A 9,828-nucleotide genomic window follows, 5' to 3' on the forward strand; every position below is an offset into this window, starting at 1 on the left:
TGTTCAAAGGCATCTAAACTCATCTGTAGCACAGTTAAGCGAACGACACGCGCAAGACTGTCAAGTCCTTTGTACGAGTGGTGGTTGTTTCGCAAGGCAATCTGTACAGGGTCCCCTTTTTATTTGTGCACCCACCCTAAACCCAACAGTTCAGTGGCATGAGTTACTACTGATACTCTTCGTCGTTAATAGTGAGACATTTATAATAACTTTACTAGCTAGTTGTCTATACATTGCTACAGTTCCTATATATTATATATGTAGACTTTTTTAAATGAGATATTTATTTAATCACATTTATATTTCTTTAATTTTCAATATTAGTATATATTTACAATATGTCACCTAACACAAAAGGATGTGTGCCGTAGTGCTGAATAGCTGATCGTCTCAAACCGAGCCGGGCCGGGGGAATTCGCTGGCGCTGCGCGCGGTAGACGGATGGGCGCGGGGCAACACACAAAGAAACTCGTGCTTTAAAGGTGCAGTAATCTAAGTAAAAAAAAAACAGTCTGTGTTTTTTACTAGCGTACATACTATCAGATACAGATCAGGTCACTGTTGGCTACTACTCAACTCAGTGGACTTCTGCGCATCGTGTCCATCTTCCTTGTCCTCGTCGTGGTCGCCACCGCCGAAGAGCTTCTCGGTGTCCTCTAGGTTGCTGCCCCTCGTCTCCGGCAGGAAGAAGAACATGAACAGCCACCCGGCAGCAGCAATGCCTGCATACAAGTAGAAGCTCCCGGCGAAGGTGATGGCCTTGTAGAGCGAGATGAAGGACATGGTGATGGTGCCGCTCATGACCCGGTTCATCGCCGTGCCGAGTGCGCAGCCCTGCGCGCGGAGCCGCAGTGGGAATATCTCTGAGCTGTACACCCACGCGATCGGGCCCATGCCGATGGAGAAGGACGCCACGAACGTGAGAACCGCCGCGATGCTCACGCCCGCCAGCGACGTCGCCTGTCCCTCTGGGAGCCGGTCGATGGCGCGCAACGCCGAGGCCAGCGTCACCAGCGACACCACCATCCCGCCCGCGCTTGTGAGCAGCAGCGGTCTCCGCCCGACGCGGTCGAGGAAGAACGTGGCCACCAGGATGAACAGCGTCTTGGTCGCGCCCACCGCCATGGTGGCGCCCAAAGAGTTGTTGTTCGACCTAAGCCCAGCCTTCTCGAACACCCGCGGGCTGTACAGCACCACGGAGTCGATGCCGGAGGCCTGCTGGAAGAACTGGAGGCCGAGGCAGGCGATGAGTATGCGGCGGACGGGCGGCGTCGGGCGGATGAGGAGGTCCCTCCACACCCCTTCGCCATGGCTGCCCTTGTTCCTGCGGGCGACCACCACCACGTCGTCGTCGTTGTCGCCGACGCCGTCTGGGATGCCGATGGCATTCTTGATGTCGGCGAGCCGCTCCTCGGCCTCGGCGGGGGAGTTGGAGGTCTTGGCCAGCACGCGGCGCGCGTCGCCGATGCGCCCCTGCATGACGAGCCACCGCGGCGACTCCGGCATGGCGAGGACCCCCAGTGCGAGGAAGATAGGCGGGACGGCGCCGACGAGGAACATGACGCGCCAGCTGAGGTGCACGGGGAGGCCGTGGAAGGCGTAGTTGGAGACATACCCGAGGAGCACCCCCGTGTTGATGAACACCTCCGGGAAGGACGTGAGCAGGCCGCGCGCCGACGTGGGCGAGACCTCGGCCGTGTACACGGGTGCGATCATGAGCGCGTATCCGACGCCGACGCCCGCCACGAAGCGGCCAAGCATGAGGATCGTGTAGCTCGGGGCGAGGCCCATGATGAGCGCGCCCGCGAAGAAGATGGCCGCCGCGAGCACCATGGTGTACCGCCGGCCGAGCCAGTCGGACGTCCGGCCCGCCGCGAGCGAGCCGACGAGCGAGTAGATATTGATGATGCCGGCGAGGATCTCGATCTGCGTGTCCGTGATCTTGAGGTCCTGCTTCATGAATAGCTGCGCTCCGCTCATCACCGACACATCTGCATACAAATAGCATGAGGCGCACGTACGCGTGCTGCATATGGCAACGGCCAACGGGTGCATGGAATTGTATGCATCATGCGTGCGCGTACCGTAGCCGAGGAGGATGGAGTTCATGGAAGCGAGGACGGCGCAGGCGAGGGCGTACTTGTTAAGCGGTGGGCGCTTTGCCGGCGCCTCGGGGGCTGGGATGCCGCCGTCGTCGGCGGCGTCGTGCTGCTTGGAGTTGGACATGGCGAAACGGAGGACACGCGCGCCCGGGTGGAGAGCGGGATGTGGCTCTCGTTCGACACTACTTGCTGTGTCCAGTGCCACTGTCTCTTCTCACACACTTATGGCCGGCCGGTCTTCGTTTGAAAGAATGCTGATGTCGCCATTCTTGAGTAGAAAAATGCCGTGACGATCAAACACTTCAAAACAGCAGTGGTACTGATTTGTGGTTTAGGATTATTCTTCCTGTGCCGTCCTTTGTGCAAGGGGCAGAAGGTGACTGAAAGAGTACGGAGCTGTAGCGGTCAAGGATGTAAAACGACAGTTTTGTTTGACCACCAACCGTGGCAAAAGACCAAACAAGTGGGACTGAAATTTCTAAGATGGTAAAGCACAATGATAGACAATAAAAGGCGAATAATTGTGGAAAATTAAAAATAATCATAGCACCTCCTCCTAATCTTAAAACCAATTTAATTCAACTGATCAAAATACATAACTTCGATCGACTTAATGTTTTAACAAATTAAATTAGACAAAATTATACAACTAACCTAACTGAATGACATTGATCGGACTTTCGGATCTAGGCATATTAACGAAACAAGATCGTTGTGATTGAGAATGAGTTGTGACAGAGAATGACAAAAACCAATCAAACCCTAATTTCGTGATAAACTAAGAACCATAAAAGATTAATTATATAAAGTTTGCATGTTACTAACTTGATGCCTTAGCAATGATCTAGATGATTCAAATCAATAGTAACAACTGAAATTATTAGATCAATCTAGAAATAAACACATGCAAATAATGAAGAGAGAGAGAGGAACAAGATTACGACACTAATCTTGGATGAACATTACCTTAATCATCAAAATTGTATGTACAAAATGCTCTACAAAAGCACCAAAAGTTTTTCTCTCGAAATCTCCATAATCTCTATATTAATCTAATCTATTAGATCTAATTTATTGCTCTCTAATCTGCTATCTCAAAAATGAAAAACATCTCCTATTTATAAGGAGAATAAAGTTCAATTTAGCCCAGCTAGCCTCTCGCCATGGGCCGCAAGCCCCACCTAGGCTGCAACTCCGAGTGGGCTGAGCGCCCTGGTATTGCTTATTCACACTAGCCCGCTAGGCCCACAGGGCAACTACCCAACACCAAGCTCCCACCACTGGGTCGACCAACCCATGTCGCCCGCCCCTAGCTAGCTTAGCCAACCACCTCCATGTACGAGTGAGCCGCTTGGCCGAACAGGTTGCCAGCCCTAGACGACTAGGCCGGCTTGGCCACCTGGCTACTAGCTGAGCCAGCCAACTGGGAGCCTTTTTTCTTTTAGACACATCAAGCATGTCTCAATTGCATGTAACTGTCAAATGCATCGATGGCTGGTTCAAACGTCCTGCATAACAACTTTGACCGGTAGCACCTCAGTTCCTCCCAAACTTAGTCCCTAAACCAAGTTTTCGTACCTTATTTTCTCCCTAAACTTAGTCCATAAAACTAGTTTTATCCTTGTTAGTCACATTTCACATCAGCCAACACCTAACATTATTGTTGATGTCATAATGGACACTATGTTCATGTGTGTGTGATACTTGCTTGTTTGCGCTCTATCTCCTCCTAGTTTAGCTCAAGCTTGATGTGCTCATCCTTAAGGTTAGCTTGCTAGGTGTTGGGGACTTGTTCTCAAATGCTATGAATTAAGAACAAGGCAACATAAAATGTTAAATGTTAATGCCCTTCACCCGCTGAAGCATTATTTCCTCAAGGATTTAATGAACTTCGGACGAAGGTTAAAAACGGAACAATTACGAAGGATGAATCTTCGTAATTGAACTCTCAGAAATTATATAAAACAATACGAGATATGAATCATTAAAGACAAATAAATTATAAGTAAACGACATCATTTTTATATTATTGTCGGCGTTTCGAGACCGGGGGTCCCTCGGGCCGACGAGTGAGTGCCGCGTGCCCCAGCCCAGATGGGTCGAGCGCGTGGGCGAGCGCGAAGGGGGGAAGGAGCGAGGCGGCCGGAGACCGGCGTGAGAGAGGTGGGAATCCCGCGGCCTTCGTGTTCGTCCCGCGCCCAGGTCGGGTGCGCTTGCAGTAGGGGGTTACAAGCGTCCACGCGGGAGAGGGAAGCGAGCGGCCCCAAGAGAGCGCCTGTCCCGTCCTCGTCCCCGCGCGGCCAACCTTCCCTAAGAGGGCCCTGGTCCTTCCTTTTATAGGCATAAGGAGAGGATCCAGGTGTACAATGGGGGGGTGTAGCAGAGTGCTACGTGTCTAGCGGGGGAGAGCTAGTGCCCTAAGTACATGCCGATGTGGCAGCCGGAGAGATTTTGGCACCCAGCTGGTGTGATGTCGTGGCCGTCGGAGGAGCGATGGAGCCTGGCGGAGGGACAGCTGTCGGAGCGGCTGGGTCCTTGCTGACGTCCTCCTGCTTCCGTAAGAGAGCTGAGAGCCGCCGTCGTCACAGAGCATGCGGGGCGCCATCATTGCCTATCTGGCGGAGCTAGCCAGATGGGACACCGGTCTTGTTCTCTGCGGCCCGAGTCAGCTCGGGGTAGGGTGATGATGGCGCTTCCTGTTGACGTGGCTGGCCTGCGCCCTAGGTTGGGCGACGTGGAGGCTCCTCCGAAGCCGAGGTCGAGTCTGTCTTCCATGGCCGAGGCCGAGTCCGAGCCCCTGGGTCGGGCGAGGCGGAGGTCGTCGGCAGAGGCCAGGGCGGAGTCCGAGCCCTGGGGTCGGGCGGAGCGAAGTTCGTCGTCTTCTGGGGCTGAGCCCGAGTCCGAGCCCTGGGTCGGGCGGAGCGGAGTTCGCCGTCTTCCGGGACTTAGCCCGAGTCCGAGCCCTGGGTCGGGCGGAGCGGAGTTCGCCGTCTTCCGGGACTTAGCCCGAGTCCGAGCCCTGGGTCGGGCGTAGCGGAGTTCGCCGTCTTCCGGGTCTTAGCCCGAGTCCGAGCCCTGGGTCGGGCGGAGCGGAGTTTCCTATGGTGTCTTTGGTAGGGCCTGACTGCCTGTCAGTCTCACTCTGTCAAGTGGCACTGCGGTCGGAGTAGCGCAGGCGGCGCTGTCCTTCTGTCAGGCCGGTCAGTGGAGCGGTGAAGTGACGGCGGTCACTTCGGCTCTGCCGGGGGGCGTGCGTCAGGATAAAGGTGTCAGGCCACCTTTGCGTTAAATGCTCCTGCGATTCGGTCGGTCGGTGCGGCGACTTAGTCAGGGTTGCTTCTTAGCGAAGGCAGGGCCTCGGGCGAGCCGGAGATGTGTCCGCCGTTGGAGGGGGGCCTCGGGCGAGACGGAAATCCTCCGGGGTCGGCTGCCCTTGTCCGAGGCTAGGCTCGGGCGAGGCGTGATCGAGTCGCTCGAATGGACTGATCCCTGACTTAATCGCACCCATCAGGCCTTTGCAGCTTCATGCTGATGGGGGTTACCAGCTGAGAATTAGGAGTCTTGAGGGTACCCCTAATTATGGTCCCCGACAGTAGCCCCCGAGCCTCGAAGGGAGTGTTAGCACTCGCTTGGAGGCTTTCGTCGCACTTTTTTTGCAAGGGGACCAGCCTTTCTCGGTTGCATTTTGTTCCGGTGGGTGCGCGCGAGCGCACCCGCCGGGCGTAGCCCCCGAGGCCTCGGAGGAGTGGTTTCACTCCTTCGAGGTCTTAATGCCTTGCGTAATGCTTCGGCTGGTCTGGTTGTTCCCTCATGCGAACTGGCCGTAGCCCGGGTGTACGGTCGGGGCCCAAGTGCTCGGGCTGGTATGTTGACGCTGTCAATGGTTCGGCCGGAGCCGGGTTTGCGAGAGCAGCCCCCGAGCCTCTGCACAGGGCGAGAGGGCGATCAGGGACAGACTCGGCTTTTTTTACATACGCCCCTGCGTCGCCTTTCCACAAGGAGGAGGGGGGGGGAAAGTGCCATGTTGCCCTCGATGGGCGCCGAACATGGTGTCTCCGGTGAGCTGCAAGCGGGTAATCCGAGTGGACGTCAGTGCCCCGTTCGTTAGGGGTTGGCTAGGGGCCCAGAGGCACGCCCAAGAGTACCTGTAGGTGATCTGCCGGACCCGGTCCCCTAGCGACGGGGTCCGAGGGCTCGATGCCTCCCTTCGATGGGATTCCGTTACAAGATCGCTCCCGCTGGTCTCGGAAATGTCCTTGGGTACCTCGGGAGCGCAGCCCGAGCCTTGGTTATGTATCGAACGTACCCCTGGTCATCCCTCGCTCGACGTCTGAGGCGGCTGTGAACCCTTCGGGGGCCAGCCTTCGAACCCCTGATCAGTAATGGGCGTGGAGCCCGGGTAGCCTGAGGCGGCCGTGGAACCCTTCGGGGGGCCAGCCTTCGAACCTCTGACCAGTAGTGGGTGTAGGGCCCACGCGATCTGAGGCGGCTATTGAACCCTTCGGGGGGCCAGCCTTCGAACCTCTGATCAGTAAGGAGGCTCGGAGCCTGGTTCCTTCACGGGGAAGGATCCTTTTCGGGGTATCCCCCTTTCCCGGTCCCTGTTGCAAGAGATAGAGAAAGAGGAAAAAAGGAAAAGGATACGAAATCGAACGACGCGGCGTACCTTTTTTGGCGCGGTTATTACGGCGAAGGCGAAGCGTCGCCCACTGCTCCTGCCAGAAGCGCCAACTGTCCCGCCGCGGAGTTAATGCGACGGGGCGAGTGGTTGGCGGGGCGGACGTTGCGCGTGCGCGAGCCGTTCGAGGAACAGATCACGGGCGCGTTGTCTTCACGCCGTGAGAGGGGGTTCTCTTGCTGCCCCCGGATGGGACGTGAGCTTGGCTGACGACGTGACCGCTGCTCGCGCCCGCCTGCCACCGTCATTACTGCCGGCCCACCTTTGGCCACATTGACCGCTGCGTCAGGCTGGCGCTGCTGGGTCGTGCGCTGGGTCGCCTCGAGTCGCGGTATTGGTTCCGCAATCGAGGAGGCGCGGTGGTGGCACAAGTGGCGGTGCAATTGCTTGCATGCAGCATCCGGCGCGCCGGTTGCGTGACGCGTGGGCCTGGGCCTCCATGCTGGCGTGCGTGACGCGTGGGCCTGGGCCTCCATGCTGGCGTGTCGGGAGTCGGAGAAGCGCGTCCACTTGGCGCGGTTGCATGCCGCCTGCATGGCTGCCCGCCTCTTTCGCCCGTTGGTCTGGGCAAAAGTGGAGGGTCACTTGTAACCGCTGGGCGGTTGTGTGCACCACGCGCGGCGGTTTGGCTTCTTCTGCTCTGAGCCGGTTTGCATGACATGCGGGACCCAACCCCCGCGCCGCAGGGGAGGGCCTTGGAGCGTGTTGGAGAAGACTCAGCCCATGACGGTTGGGGGCGCAAGTAGGGAGAGTGGCCTTTAAAAGGAGGGCGACCCCTTTCGAAAGGCGACCATGTCTTCTTGCTCCCTTATGCATCGCGTCTTTCCACCTTCCAAGCCCCCGGATGGGGGATACCCGCCGTCTTTTCGCCTCATCGTTGGAGGAACGCAACTCCGTGGGAGTTGGTACCTTTCAGCCATCGTTCGGCTTCAAGGATTTTCATCATGCAGCCCGGCTGCACCCCTCCACCGGCGGTCACCCAAGATGGTGACCTCCGGCTTGATGGTGGGGGAAAGCGAGCCGGGCTGCGGCCTCTGCCCCTCCCTCACCCTCAAGGATTTTCATCACCAGGGCTGGGGAGGGGAGTGTGCCGAGTTGGGGTCGGCCCCTGCATGGGCGGCGGCCCGCTCCTTCACTCAGTGATCGGAGGGAAGGGCGGTCGTCGTCCGTGGCGCCGGCAGCCGCACCGTGCCTGGCTCTCGGACGCGAGTGGCTTCGGAGCCGCTCGCGGTGCCGGCGTCTGCCACGCCAGCTGGAAGAGGTTCTTCCACCGGCGAGATAGCCAAGGCCGGCCATGGACCGACCTCCAACTCTACGGCCTTCTGCCCGTCCTTGCCTCACAAGTTTGGGCATGGGCGGGGGCCTCCTGGCAGCAGCATCCGCCCTGAGGTCAGTGCTGCCGCTGTTCGACCCCCCGGAGCAGAAGTCGTCGTCGTCGCTGCTGCTGGAGCGGGTGACGGCGCGCCGTTCGTCGGTCTTCTGTTGCTCCGCAGGCCCGCCCCTATCGAGTGGGGTTGTTCGTACCTGCGGAGGGGGAACCGGAGTTCCGTTTGTAATGGCACTTTGAATGCCAGTGTTTTTGTTCATTATGGCTGTCGAGGCCTGAACATGTATGTAATTTTGGCACGGAGCTGTGTTTTTTCCTCATTTTCGAGCACTAAGACTCGCCTGTTGATTATCTGAACCGCTTCACCAAGCATGAGTCACCCCGTGTCAAGGTGACGAGTGAGGTATCCGTATCCTGGAGGCGTAGGAGTCCCTCGGCTCGGTCGGCCTTATTGTCTGAGGCTCCTCTAGCTTAGTTAAAGGGACCCCTTGGCCGCTCTTCGACGAGCCGAGGCCAGGGGTAGCGATATCAGCATGAACAGAGGCGGAGTTAGCTCGAAAATGAAACCTGGTTGGCCGGAGCCTAGCCGGGTTGTCCGTTAGCGGGACCGACGCCGGAGTTGATCAGCCGAGGCCTCGGGTCGGGCTGGCGCCCTTGGAAGATGGTTGGCCGAGGCCCCAGGGGTAACCGGCCGAGCCGCCTGCTCGGGCCGGATTCCTGGAGAAGTCCCTGGCAGCGATTGTCCGGGCGTGGCGATGACGTCGTCCTCCAGAGTGGGGATCCTTGGACCGCGTCGCCGTCCGAGGCTAGGTCGGACCTCGCTGAAGGTGTCGTCGATGCCGAGGGTGCTACCACCCCCTTTCAGCGTCAAGACCCGAGCCTGCAGGATCAGAGTGTCTTGTAGCATGTGCCTTCTGCGGCCGCCGAGGCCGGAATACACACCCTCGCTGTGTTGTAAAGCCGCGTCTCCTTTCCTCTTGTTTCGAGTATCTGGACTTTTTTGTCGGTAACAGGGATGTTTGTGCGAGCAAGAGTTGCTTCTCGCGGAAGGTGATGAGTGAGGTATCCGTATCCTGGAGGCGTGGGAGTCCCTCGGCTCGGTCGGCCTTGCCGCTTACGCGCACTCTCACCCGTCCATGAGGCCCTGTCACCGACTCAGTCGAGAAGGCTCGAAGGATCGCTTCGGCAGAAGAGCTTCCGAACGTGAAGACTTGTTCGTTCCGCGGAATCACTTTATCCGAACACGAGTTACTTATCGCAGAAGGTGATGAGTGAGGTATCCGTATCCCGGAGGCATAGGAGTCCCTCGGCTCGGTCAGCCTTGGCTGCTTACGTGTACTCCGTCGTTTTCAGGATCCACTTTTCGAAGTAGTCAGAAAGCACGAAAGATATTCTGGCAGAAGAAATCTTTTTTCGAGGAAAATTTCAACGCAGAGGGGGTTACCCCCCTTTTAGCCCCCGAGGGAGGGTCGGGCTTTGCCGAGGCGAGGCCGACCCTTCCTTGATGACTAAACTTTGCGTGGGTGCGAGATATATGAACAACTTGAAAACATCTTAAGGGTAGAAGCGACGTAGCTGTTGGATGTTCCAAGCGTTGCCGTAGACCTCGCCTTGACTGTTGGCCAGCTTGTATGTTCCGGGCTTCAGAACTTTGGCAATGACGAATGGCCCCTCCCAGGGGGGGCGTGAGCTTGTGCCTCCCTCGGGCGTCTTGCCGCAGC

General features: G+C 57.6%; 1 protein-coding gene across 1 annotated transcript; it reads right to left on the minus strand.

The window, feature by feature from the left end:
* Positions 1-472: 472 nt before the first annotated feature.
* On the minus strand, positions 473-2,293 carry LOC100281055 (sorbitol transporter). The gene is given in 2 exon segments (NM_001153974.1): positions 473-1,991; positions 2,085-2,293. Coding segments are annotated over 2 exon segments (1,578 nt in total). The 5' UTR covers positions 2,227-2,293; the 3' UTR covers positions 473-555.
* Between the last annotated feature and the right edge of the window lie 7,535 nt (positions 2,294-9,828).

Source organism: Zea mays, chromosome 1 (assembly GCF_902167145.1).
Source record: "Zea mays cultivar B73 chromosome 1, Zm-B73-REFERENCE-NAM-5.0, whole genome shotgun sequence".
NCBI classification, from domain to species: domain Eukaryota; kingdom Viridiplantae; phylum Streptophyta; class Magnoliopsida; order Poales; family Poaceae; genus Zea; species Zea mays.